This window comes from Paroedura picta, chromosome 2, assembly GCF_049243985.1.
Source record: "Paroedura picta isolate Pp20150507F chromosome 2, Ppicta_v3.0, whole genome shotgun sequence".
Taxonomy (NCBI): Eukaryota; Metazoa; Chordata; class Lepidosauria; order Squamata; family Gekkonidae; genus Paroedura; species Paroedura picta.
The window spans coordinates 176760416-176773511 of record NC_135370.1 but is presented as its reverse complement, the minus strand read 5'-3'; the positions used below and the strand labels follow the sequence as shown (position 1 = coordinate 176773511).

The following is a 13096-nucleotide window of genomic DNA, read 5'->3' as shown; positions in this document are numbered from 1 at the left end:
AGAGCCGCTACTAGTCAGAAAAGATGATACTAACCTTGAGCGAGTGTCTGATTCGATATAAGGCAGCTTCATATGTCGATATGCACAATTATTACCATTTTGGCACTCTCGTGTTGTATACAGGAAACTGCTCTATTGCTTCATGTGGTCACCATTTTGCACGGACAAGGAAACATGCATTTTCCAGCCCCGATGCGTACCTTTAAGAAAATCTGGAAATTAGAAGGGAAGAAGAGCTGGGTTTTCTGTACCCCGCTTTTTACTACCGGAAGGAGTCTCAAAGCGGCTTGCAATTGCCTACCCTTCCTCTCCTCACAACAGACACCGTGTGATGTAGGAGGGGCTGAGTGAGCTCTGAGAAAACAGGGATTGGCCCAGAGTCACCAGCTGGCTGTGTGTGGAGGAAGAGTGAAGAATCAAACCCCGTTCTCCAGATTAGAGACTGCCCACCCTTAACCACTACACCAAGCTGGCTTTCAGGTGCACTGCATCCAAAATAGCAACTGGGAGCCTAGAGGATTGCACATAGCATGAATTCTCCAGCCAGTTTGGTGCAGTGGTTAGGAGTGCGGACTTCTAATCTGGCATGCCAGGTTCGATTCTGCGCTCCCCCACATACAACCAGCTGGGTGACCTTGGGCTCACCACGGCACTGATAAAACTGTTCTGATCGGGCAGTGATATCAGCACTCTCTCAGACTCACCTCCCTCACAGGGTGTCTGTTGTGGGGAGAGGAATGGGAAGGAGATTATAAGCCACTTTGAGACTCCTTCAGGTAGGGAAAAGCGGCAGATAAGAACCAACTCTTCTTCTTCTTATGTGCAGGCAGAGTGCCAAAATCACGAATAACCCCCCCCCCCCCATAAATCTCAATTTATTGATCAATCAAGATTTGAGGGAATATCGCCCGACCCATTTGAAAACCAAAACCAAACACAGTCTTATCTCTTTTTTTTTTAAACAAAATTCATCCTCTTTTATTTCGTAGTAGAGATTATAAATAAACCGAAAGTGTGCATGCAGTCAACTGCATAATATACAAGCGATATCTAGGATAATACCTGTTTTCTTTGGCAGACCAGAATCCAGCTGGACATGCAATAAACCAACATATCAAAATCCATTTTATTTTGTGTGTGTTCAAGTCATATTGAATGGAAGTGAAAATATATATGTCTATATATATATATATATTTACTTTATATATATATACGCACACACACGCACACGTATAAACACACATTATATATGTGTGCCTCTCTTGGTGTGTACGTGTGTGTGCAGCTGTGCACGCCCATCTTGCAGTATACGCCTAGAATACGTATATAAAGAGAAATAGGCATCAAATCATACTAAAAGTGGATTTCGTCTTTCCCTGATTCGGGCGATTCGGGCCTTGAGACGCTAAAAATATCCTGACAAGGTATTTGGGGTGGTAGCTGCAGAGGTAAGTGGGTCTGAGGAGACGGCGTCTGGGATGTGCTCCTCTCGGACAATATTTTTAAAATCTCCGCCACTTGTTTCTCCAGGACGGCCATCCGGCTGCTGAGCAGCTGGATGTCTTCTTTGAGTTCGTGTTTCACTTCCTGGAGGGTGGCTTGTAAGGCCTGTTCGGGGATGGGGTAGAAGGGGTGCTTTACGTCGGCTTGGATAGGGCTGTGTTCTAGGGGGCTGCGGTTCTCGCCGGCTTTGTCCAAACGGAGGTCACTTTTCGTGATCCCACTGTCGCACGAGTCCGTTTTCCTCAGGGGGTTTTTGGTCATGTCCCCCTCCGAGTCGATGCCCTTGGGGTCGTCGGACAACAACCCCATCGACTCGGCCTTGGTGACGTTATTCCAGTCCTCCTTTTTCTCCTCCGGGGCCGCCATGTTGTTTTTTAACCGCAGCCACCCTTTCCCGTTCCCGTTCTTCATCCTCACGGGGCTGGTGACCTTGAGGCATTTGGTCTCGCTGTTGCCATTTGGTTTGAGCTCCATGGCTTCCCGGTTGTTCTGTCTGAGGACCTCGGCGGTTTTCACGTAAGACAGGGAGGTCTGGATGGGGGTGATCTGAGACACCGTGACCACGCTTGTGCCAGTGATGGCGGCACCATTCTGCATGGCCCGAGTCTCCACTTGGAGGGTGTTCCTCTCCGGGTCGATGATCGTCACCCCTTGGTTTCGCATTTCCTTCTGCTGCTTGAATTTCTGGAAGAGTTTCCTCACGGGGTGGTCCACCGGGATGCTCAAGGTCACTTCGTTCTTCTGCCGAAGGCGCTCCTCTTCTTCCTTTCTGACATCGCTGATTTTTCGGAAAATAATCTGCAAGAAAGAGAAGGAGAAAAAAATCCGATATATAATAAGACCCAAAATGAAAATAGGAGGAGGAAGAGGGAAGCGAAACACGTTTATGAGCGCGACAAAACATTCCAGACCTAGAGAGATTAATGCTTCCACGTCTCTTTTATGTAATTTTCTTTGAAACTGAATTCAAAGATGGTTGACCAAGGCAACTCTTGATAATAGAGACAGATATCAAAATTCCATTTGGTCCTTGATCGCGCCTGTATTACTGCCCAATGTCATGTACTTCATTGTTATTCATTGTGGTGTAGTATTTCCCACAGGACTCAGTTAGGACACATTTCATAACATGCTGGGAACAAAACAAGTATATAGAAAAGAAATTATTGAAGGGAAGTTAAGAAACAAGATGATATTACAGTACGAAGCAGAAACTCTCTTGTCGCTGGCTCAGAATATCATATTATGATAGAGTGTTAATACATCATCTACTACGTTTTTATTTTATCTTTGCTCCCTGGAAGTTCAAGTGTTATGCAAGGTTCTCGACTTCTCCATTTTATCTTTAGAACAACCCTTTGAGAGAACTTAGGCTGAGAGTGTATGACTGGCCCATGGTCCTCCTTGAAAGCTTCATGCCTTTATGAAGATTTGAACCTGCATTCCCCCAATCTTTGGTTGCTTCCACAAGGCTAATATACTCCAGTTTCACATCCCAAACATTTCCATGACATTGTCACCCCCTGATCTGGGTTTTCCTCAAATTTGCTCTGTTCTTTTCCAAACCTTCTATGTTCTTTGCATCCTATTTGGGTGGGAAGATGTGCATTTTGGAGGTCCCGTCCACATGGGACCACTTTGCTTGCTCAAGGACGACATTTTCCTCTGTGTCATTGGAGGACTTCTTTTAGATTTTAAAAAATCCATCATTGATTCCCCCACTCAAGTCACAAGCAATATATAGAGACCCCATAAGATTTTCACAGGAAGAAACATTCAGAAGTGGTTTACCATTGCTTGCTAGTGCATAACAACTCTGGACATCCAAGTACAAGCGAGGGCTAAAGCTTCTTAGCTTCTGAGTCGGGGTATGCAATCAGCTAATCCAAGCCAAAAAAAATACCTGGAATATACGTTATCAGTATTTCCAGGTTATTAATTCAGCTGGATATATTTTGTGCTATTTTTTTGCTTATCTAAAATAGCCAACCCCGTAAAATCCTGAAATATTTTGGCAGTTTCAAAGATTTGCTGCAGTTCACATGCATTTAAAGGGCTCTGGGTCCCTTTAAATACCTTTGGAATGAGCTCTCAGCTTGGAGAAGGCATTTAAGGAATTGTGAGCCCTTTAAATGCCTTCCGAGTTCACTCATGTCACCACTGCAGCTGGCAAAAGGTATTTAAAATTTAAAGGGGCCATGCCACAGAGCAACCATTCTCATCCCTTTTTGGGGGGCATGGCTCCTTTAGGAGCTCTTCTCAAGTTCCAGGGACCCCTGCCACTTAAGCAATGTGCTAGGCTAAAAAAGGCCTAAGATAAGGGTTAACTCACTATACTTGACATACCTTGTGGTATATACATGAGATGGATTTCTAGAACATTGAAACCATGATAAGCCTGTGCATTTTGTTTTCATTGAATGCATTAATTTAAGCCCACACAAAGATAACACGTTTTCTTTTTCTTTCCCTCGACAAAGATCAACCTTTCTAGCAATTAATGATGTCATGGGTGACAAAAAAGGCATTTAATTGGTTGAATGACCACGGCTCCCCATAAACCCTTTGGGCTCCCCTCCTCACATTTTTCAGTCTGTGGCTCCCTTCAAATGTGCCATGCCCCCCCCAGAGGCCCATAGAGAACAGCTTCCAAAGCATCTATTTTATCCATGGGAATGGATCTCTGTAATCCCCTGTATTTTCAGAGGATCCACAGGTCTCACCTGGAGGCTGACATTCCAAGGAACTGATGAGCTGTAATTCCAGAAGGCCCCACTTAGAGGGTGACACCCCTATTCCCGGATCATGTGTCTATTTCACTGAATTTCATAGACCAGGGGTAGTCAACCTGTGGTCCTCCAGATATCCATGGACTACAATTCCCACGAGCCCCTGCCAGCAAATGCTGGCAGGGGCTCATGGGAATTGTAGTCCATGGACATCTGGTGGACCACAGGTTGACTACCCCTGTCATAGACAGTTCCAACGAACGAGTCCTTAAGAAGTAATAAAACGGCAGCCCGTTATTTATCCCTTAATGATTACATCTCCTCTCCTGATGTATCCAGAAGGCCAAAGCAAATTTTACGGGACTGAGCTGGCAGTCACGGGAAGGAGGGGAGGGGGAAGGAGTTGACACTCTGAAAGTTAATCCAGAAAATCAACGTTGTGATCAAAGCTCCCTCTGGCATCATTAACGAAAGCAAAAAAAAAAAAAAAAAGATAAAAAAATGCTTTCAAACACAGTAAGTATCTGCTTGCCAAGCCAGAGTTAATGCAGCTGTTTACAGTAATTCTGAATCTTCAACACGTTCATCAGCAGAAGAGAAAACCAGCCCAACGCTTTTATCTTCCTGCTATGACCCAAATAAGGGGACATGTATCTTCATTTAAGAACGGCACTTGCCCTCGTTCGACTCCTGTCTTCTGAGGTGCCAGTAGCAGGGGGCAGCCAATAAAATTTTTAATTATATGTCACCTCCCTCCCTCCCGTGGCCAGCTGGTTCTCCAGGCACGTTACACAATGTAATACAGTACACAGCGATCCTAGGGCTTAAAAGCAATATTAAAAACCAGGTTAAAAATATGACAACTTTTCTTTTTTTACCAAAATGAGAAGTCGGGAGGGGAGGTACTCTCGAGAGGATCTAACCCACCCGGAGCACCGAACGGGATTTAAGAATTAACAAATGATGTGTATTTCCAATCAGAGAAGATCATAATGAGCTTGAGGGATCTGGGGTCTGATTCAGTACAAGGGATCATCAGAGAAGTATGCATGAACATGAAGTGCAGACTTCTAATCTGGTGAGCCGGGTTTGATTCCCTGCTTCCCCACATGCAACAGGAAGAAGAAGAAGAAGAAGAAGAAGAAGAAGAAGAAGAAGAAGAAGAAGAAGGAGAAGGAGAAGGAGAAGGAGAAGGAGAAGGAGAAGGAGAAGGAGAAGGAGAAGGAGAAGGAGTTGGTTCTTATATGCTGCTTTTCTCTACCTGAAGGTAGACCAAACTGGGTGACATTGGGCTACCCACAGCCCTGATAAAGCTGTTCTAACCAATTAGTGATATCTCCCCTCTCTTACAGCCTCCCCTCCCTTACAGGCAATGTCAGGCAAAGTTTTCTTGGGAAGTTTGACTATGAGCATGTTATTTAAAGCCCCAAAATCAGTATTGCTGGGAAACAGAAGTGGTTTATTTTAGAATCACAGAATCGTAGAGTTGGAAGGGGCCATACAGGCCATCTAGTCCAACCCCCTGTTCAACGCAGGATCAGCCCTAAGCATCCTAAAGCACCCAAGAAAAGTGTGTATCCAACCTTTGCTTGAAGGCTGCCAGTGAGGGGGAGCTAAACCACCTCCCTAGGCAGCCTATTCCACTGCTGAACTACTCTGACTGTGAAATTTCCCCCCCTGATATCTAGCCTATATCATTGTACTTGAAGTTTAAACCCATTACTGCGTGTCCTTTCCTCTGCAGCCAACAGAAACAGCATCCTGCCCTCCTCCAAGTGACAACCTTTCAAATACTTAAAGAGGGCTATCATGTCCCCTCTCAACCTCCTTTTCTCCAGGCTGAACATTCCCAAGTCCCTCAACCTATCTTCATAGGGCTTGGTCCCTTGGCCCCAGATCATCTTCGTCGCTCTCCTCTGTACCCTTTCAATTTTATCTCTGTCCTTCTTGAAGTGAGGCCTCCAGAACTGCACACAGTACTCCAGGTGTGGTCTGACCAGTGCCGTATACAATGGGACTATGACATCTTGTGATTTTGATGTGATGCCCCTGTTGATACAGCCCAAAATGGCATTTGCCTTTTTTACCACTGCCTTTTACCACTCACAAGGTGTCTGTTGTGGGGAGAGGAAAGGGAAGGCGAATGGAAGCCGCTCTGAGATCCCATTGGGTAGAGAAAAGCGGCATATAAGAACCAACTCTTCTTCTTCCCAGAATTGGTCATAAAGGTGCCCCTGGACTTCGTTCTGCTGCTTCAGGCCAACATGGCGACCGACCTGAATCTTGGTATAAGGCAGACTTTCTCAACCAGGGATTCGTGAATTGGTGGGAGTTAATTAATTAATTAATTTTAAATATATTTTTTACATTTGTTAAGTAATCAGTTAACAGATTGCTTCCATGCCATGACATGGCATCATACCGTGAACAAAACTTGGTTGGTTTTAAAGGTGCTACCGGACTCTAGGGTTGTCCTTATGCAGCTTGTGGGCTGGGTGCATGCTCAATGAACAAGGTGCATGCTCAGTTCCTAACAGAGCATGCATAGCAGCTTTATTTTTGCTCTTGCAGTCTGCAAGCAGTGCAAGTATGAAGACCCCCTAACAATCGCAGAGTGAAAGCTGCCTAACCATACAGCAGCACCACTGGCTGCAGCAGAGTTGGTTCTTATATGCCTCTTTTCTATAACAGAAGGAGTCTCAAAGTGGCTTACAATCTCCTTCCCTTTCCTCTCCCCACAACAGACACCCTGTAAGGGAGGTGAAGCTGAAAGAGCCCGGATATTACTGAAGAAAAAGAAGACTTGGTTCTTATATGCCGCTTTTCTCTACACAAAGGAGTCTCAAAGTGGCTTACATTCGCCTTCCCTTTCCTCTCCCAACAACAGACACCCTGTGAAGGAGGGGAGGCTGAGAGAGCCCTGAGATAACTGAAGAAGAGTTGGTTCTTATATGCCTCTTTTCTCTACTCAAAGGAGTCTCAAAGTGGCTTACAATCTCCTTCCCTTTCCTCTCCCCACAACAGACACCCTGTAAGGGAGGTGAAGCTGAAAGAGCCCGGATATTACTGAAGAAAAAGAAGATTTGGTTCTTATATGCCGCTTTTCTCTACACAAAGGAGTCTCAAAGTGGCTTACATTCGCCTTCCCTTTCCTCTCCCAACAACAGACACCCTGTGAAGGAGGGGAGGCTGAGAGAGCCCTGAGATAACTGAAGAAGAGTTGGTTCTTATATGCCTCTTTTCTCTACTCAAAGGAGTCTCAAAGTGGCTTACAATCTCCTTCCCTTTCCTCTCCCCACAACAGACACCCTGTAAGGGAGGTGAAGCTGAAAGAGCCCGGATATTACTGAAGAAAAAGAAGACTTGGTTCTTATATGCCACTTTTCTCTACACAAAGGAGTCTCAAAGTGGCTTACATTCTCCTTCCCTTTCCTCTCCCAACAACAGACACCCTTTGAGGGAAGTGAGGCTGAGAGAGCCCTGAGATTACTGAAAAAGAAGAATTGGTTCTTATATGCCGCTTCTCTATAACTGAAGGAGTCTCAAAGCAGCTTACATTGGCCTTCCCTTTCCTCTCCCCACAACAGATTCTCTGTGAGGGAGGGGAGGCTGAGAGAGCCCTGATATTACTGAAAAAGAAGAAGAAGAGTTGGTTCTTATATGCCGCTTTTCTCTACCCGAAGGAGTCTCAAAGTGGCTTCCATTCGCCTTCCCTTTCCTCTCCCCACAACAGACACCCTGTGAGGTAGGTGAGTCTGAGAGAGCCCTGAGATTCCTGCTCAGTCAGAACAACTTTATCAGTGCTGTGGTGAGTTTAAGCTCTCCCAGCTGGCTGCATGTGTAGGAGCGAGAAATCAAACCCAGCTCCCCAGATTAGAAGCTACTGCTCTTAACCACAAGCACCATGAGGCCATTGGAACTGCGGAGTCCTCAGTGCATGGTACAGGTGCTACTAAAATAAACCACTACTGTTTCCCATCGAGACTGATTTTTGGGTTTTAAATAACACACTCATGCTCAAACTCCCCGAGAAAACTTTGCCTGAAATTTCTCTGAAATGTCACATCAGTCCTAATAGAGATCAATGTTGGGAATTTTGACGGCCCCTTGTCCTTGACAACCGATGTGTTGTGAGAAAGAGGAGGAGGGTTTTTATTAGCAGAACAAAAAGGAAAGGATAGGACAAGCCTCTGCTATGCCTTTGTTTCTCTTCCCAGGAAACATGGACGCCCACACAGAGAGTTACACTGGGGGAAAAGGGGGGCTAGATTGAAGAAGTTTGTGCCCAAGGGGACCCTACGGGGAAAGAACCCAATTAATCTCCAAGTACAGGCTTTCTCCAGGGAAATGGAGGCATTCTCTCTTGCATGGCGAGAGACGTCTTCATTTGTGTGATGGGAATTCAGTGGTAGAGTTAATTTTCCTTTTGTGGGGAGACTTAGAAGAAGAAGAAGAAGAGTTGGTTCTTATATGCCGCTTTTCCCTACCCGAAGGAGGCTCAAAGCAGCTTACAGTCGCCTTCCCTTTCCTCTCCCCACAACAGACCCCTGTGAGGGAGGTGAGGCTGAGAGAGCCCTGATATTACTGAATAAGAAGAGTTGGTTCTTATATGCCGCTTTTCTCTACCCAAAGGAGGCTCAAAGCCGCTTACAATCTCCTTCCCTTTCCTCTCCCCACAACAGACACCCTGTGAGGTGGGTGAGGCTGAGAGAGCCCTGATATCACTGCTCGGTCAGAACAGTTTTATCAGTGCCATAGAGAGCCCAAGGTCACCCAGCTGGTTGCATGTGGGGGAGCGCAGAATCGAACCTGGCATGCCAGATTAGAAGTCCGCACTCCTAACCCCTACACCAAACTGGCTCTCCAAACTTAGACCACGAGCCCTCCCTCCGTCTCCGGACTGTGGGTTTAAGGGCTGCTGTTGTGATCCATTCAGCTGACATGGACTCTGTGTGTGGAAAGTACCAAGAAGAGTCATCACATCAAAATCACAAGATGTCTTGGTTCCCCGTAGACTGCCGGTCAGACCCCCACCTGGAGCCCTGGCTGCAGTTTTGGAGGCCTCACTTTAAACAGGGTGTGGATAAAATGGAGAGGGAGTAGGGGAGAGCAATAAGGATGATTCAGGGACTGGGGACCAAGCTCTAGGACAGGGGTAGTCAAACTGCGGCCCTCCAGATGTCCATGGACTACAATTCCCAGGAGCCCCTGCCAGCAAATGCTGGCAGGGGCTCCTGAGAATTGTAGTCCATGGACATCTGGAGGGCCGCAGTTTGACTACCCCTGCTCTAGGAGGAAAGGCTGAGGGACTTGGGAAGGTTCAGCCTGGAGAAGAGGAGGCTGAGAGGGGACATGATAGCCCTCTAAGTTTTTGAAAGCTTGTCACTTGGAGGACGGCAGGGAAAGGTTCCTAACAGCAGCAAAAGAGAGGACCCAAAGTAATGGGTTTAAACTAGATGGAGAATAATGGGTTTAAACTAGATGGAGAATAATGGGATGGGATTAGATGGCCTGGATGGCCCCTTCCCACTCTAGGATTCTAGGAGTCTAGTTCATCAGTGGAAGGGGCTGCCTCAGGAGGTGGGGAGCTCCCCCTCACTGGGGGTCTTCAAGCATCGGCTGGACAGATCCTTCTCCTGGATGCTTGAGGCTAATCCTGCATTAAGCAGGGGGTGGGACTAGATGGCCTGCATGGCCCCTTCCCACTCTAGGATTCTAGGAGTCTAGTTCAGCAGGGGAAGGGGCTGCCTAAGGAGGTGGGGAGCTCCCCCTCACTGGGGGTCTTCAAGCATCGGCTGGACAGATCCTTCTCCTGGATGCTTGAGGCTGATCCTGCATTGAGCAGGGGGTGGGACTAGATGGCCTGCATGGCCCCTTCCCACTCTAGGATTCTGTGAGTCTAGTTCAGCAGTGGAAGGGGCTGCCTAAGGAGGTGGGGAGCTCCCCCTCACTGGTGGTCTTCAAGCAGCGGCTGGACAGATCCTTCTCCTGCATGCTTGAGGCTGATCCTGCACTGAGCATGGGGTGGGACTAGATGGCCTGGATGGCCCCTTCCCACTCTAGGATTCTAGGAGTCTAGTTCATCAGTGGAAGGGGCTGCCTCAGGAGGTGGGGAGCTCCCCCTCACTGGGGGTCTTCAAGCATCGGCTGGACAGATCCTTCTCCTGGATGCTTGAGGCTGATCCTGCATTGAGCAGGGGGTGGGACTAGATGGCCTGCATGGCCCCTTCCCACTCTAGGATTCTAGGAGTCTAGTTCAGCAGGGGAAGGGGCTGCCTAAGGAGGTGGGGAGCTCCCCCTCACTGGGGGTCTTCAAGCATCGGCTGGACAGATCCTTCTCCTGGATGCTTGAGGCTGATCCTGCATTGAGCAGGGGGTGGGACTAGATTTCCTGTCTGGCTTCTTTCAGCTCTATGGTTCTATGATTCTAAGTTACAGTTTATTTATGGCAACCCCAGCAAGTGATTAAGCCAGCCTTTCTCAACATTTTTTTATCATTGAGAAACCCCTGAAATATTTTTCATGCTTTGAGAGACGCAAACGTGCAGAATATGTTAGGGAAGCATGGCTGTGCACATACCCAGCTGGGGCCCTCCCCGTGACCTCCAGGCCCATCATTGGCCATTTTGGGAGGGGGGAGGGGTTAACATGACCATACATGGTCATATCACCCGATAAATGTTTAACAAATTAAAAAATATATTAAAAATTAATTGACTTCCATCTATTCAGGAAAAGGATCTGTCCAGCCGCTGTCCAGCCCTGCTTTAGGGGATGGTCAGAAAGGGGGGAAGGCAGGCAATGCTTCTAGTGAAGGTTAAGTAAAGGTTAACTGACTGTCAGCCCTGGAAAGGGAAGAGCTCTCTCTATGTGTAACCCAGGGACGGTCAAGGTAGCAGTAATACGAGATTCTCCTGGTCGTTATCTTAACCCAAATCTTTCTCTTCTGTCTCTCTGCGGCAAGGCAAGGGAACTCGATGCGTCATTTAACGCATCTTCAGCAAGCCTATAAATAAAGAACAAGCATAGCCAAGCAGAGGCCTACGGCTTGGATCTAAGTCACGTCAGCCTTCTGTCCTGCGAAGGAACAGCCTTTCTGTTGGTGGAAGGAAAAGACCGGAAGCGTACTGGGAAGTGAAAATGGCCCTGGAGCAATCTCCGTGGCTGTACAACCCATCACTGCAGTGCTGCTTCTCTCAGTGGGGCCATGGGAGCTTGAGATCACCCACGGCATCAGCCCCCAGACTGGAAGCAGTGCTGGAGGAGATGGGTTGTGGGCTGACGCTAACCATCACGGTATATGAAGGCTCTGGGCCTAGTGCCCCTCGAGGCTGGGCAGAGTTGGTTGTGCTTCCCCCTAGAATCATAGAATCCTAGAGTTGGAAGGGACCTCCTGGGTCATCTAGTCCAACCCCCTGCACTATGCAGGACACTCACAAGCCTTCTGTGAAGGTTCAAGGGGGTGGCAGGTGACAGTGGAGGAGCGAGAGGGTTGTGAGTGTCCTGCATAGTGCAGGGGGGTGGACTAGATGACCCAGGAGGTCCCTTCCATCTCTATGATTCTCTGATTCTAAATTCCGTCTAAACCTCCAGAAGAAGTTCCTGACAGTTAGAGCGGTTTCTCAGTGGAACAGGCTTCCTCGGGAGGTGGTGGGTTCTCCATCTTTGGAGATCTTTAAACAGAGGCTGGAGAGCCATCTGACGGAGAGGCTGATTCTGTGAAGGTTCAAGGGGGTGGCAGGTGACAGTGGATGAGCGAGAGGGTTGTGAGTGTCCTGCATAGTGCAGGGGGTTGGACTAGATGACCCAGGAGGTACCTTCCATCTCTATGATTCTCTGATTCTAAATTCCGTCTAAACCTCCAGAAGAAGTTCCTGACAGTTAGAGCGGTTTCTCAGTGGAACAGGCTTCCTCGGGAGGTGGTGGGTTCTCCATCTTTGGAGATTTTTAAACAGAGGCTGGAGAGCCATCTGACGGAGAGGCTGATTCTGTGAAGGTTCAAGGGGGTGGCAGGTGACAGTGGATGAGTGAGAGGGTTGTGAGTGTCCTGCATAGTGCAGGGGGTTGGATTAGATGACCCAGGATTCTATGATTCCACTACAATTACCAACATTCTCTAGGAAGAACTCTAAAACTGGCTTTTAGCCCCTGGTGTGGATAATGCATATTACATCCCTCAGTCTATGGAAATCTCTTTTTCTGGAAGGATGACAACTACCCAAACGCACGGAATCAGTGTAAAACCAGGGACAACATCTGCGGGCAGTTATTTTAACTAAGAGCTTATTTCCCACGTTTTCATTGGCCATTCCCTCTTGGGTTCAAAGAATTAAAGCAGGCTTTTGAAGTAAGGAAACGCGGAGACGTTTTAAGCTAAGAAACCCCCCAAAGGCCAATTACGGTGGCAAACTTGGAGGGCTGGAAGTCCATTAAGCCTGCCCGCAATATAGCCAGCCGTTAACAAACAAAAGTACCGGTTGGACGAAAAAAAACCCCGCCCTCCCTTAATCCTCATTATATAACGCAGTCTATAAATACGCTCATCAAAAGTGAGGATGCTAAAGGACCTGGGCGCTGAAGTTGTCCAAAGGAAGCAACGCGTGCACATAATTCGTTATGTAAAATTATTTACCCCCCCTCCCCCCCTAAAAGAACCACAGGCGGGAAATTGCCAGGGAGTGGATTAAGTAATGCTAAAGGGATCTGAAAGCCTCTAATAAAAGTTGTCAGGGAGTTGAGAAACTGGGAGGGGCGGGGGGGGGGAGACAATTCGCCAAGGCTTAAAAAAAATCACATTGTGTAATACTCATTGTTCCCCCCCCCTCCTTAAATACTTTAATTCTCTGTGTCTGTGTAAAGTGCTG

General features: G+C 47.4%; 1 protein-coding gene across 2 annotated transcripts in view; it reads right to left on the bottom strand.

Annotated features, from left to right (window-relative positions):
* Positions 1–982: 982 nt before the first annotated feature.
* Positions 983–13096, bottom strand: part of KCNH5 (potassium voltage-gated channel subfamily H member 5) — a 257699-nt gene continuing 245585 nt past the window's right edge. For both annotated transcript variants that reach the window (XM_077323911.1, XM_077323912.1), the window contains one exon: positions 983–2301. In XM_077323911.1, coding sequence (XP_077180026.1) covers positions 1354–2301 — 948 coding nt within the window. In that variant the 3' untranslated portion in view covers positions 983–1353. The remainder of the gene's footprint in view (positions 2302–13096) is intronic.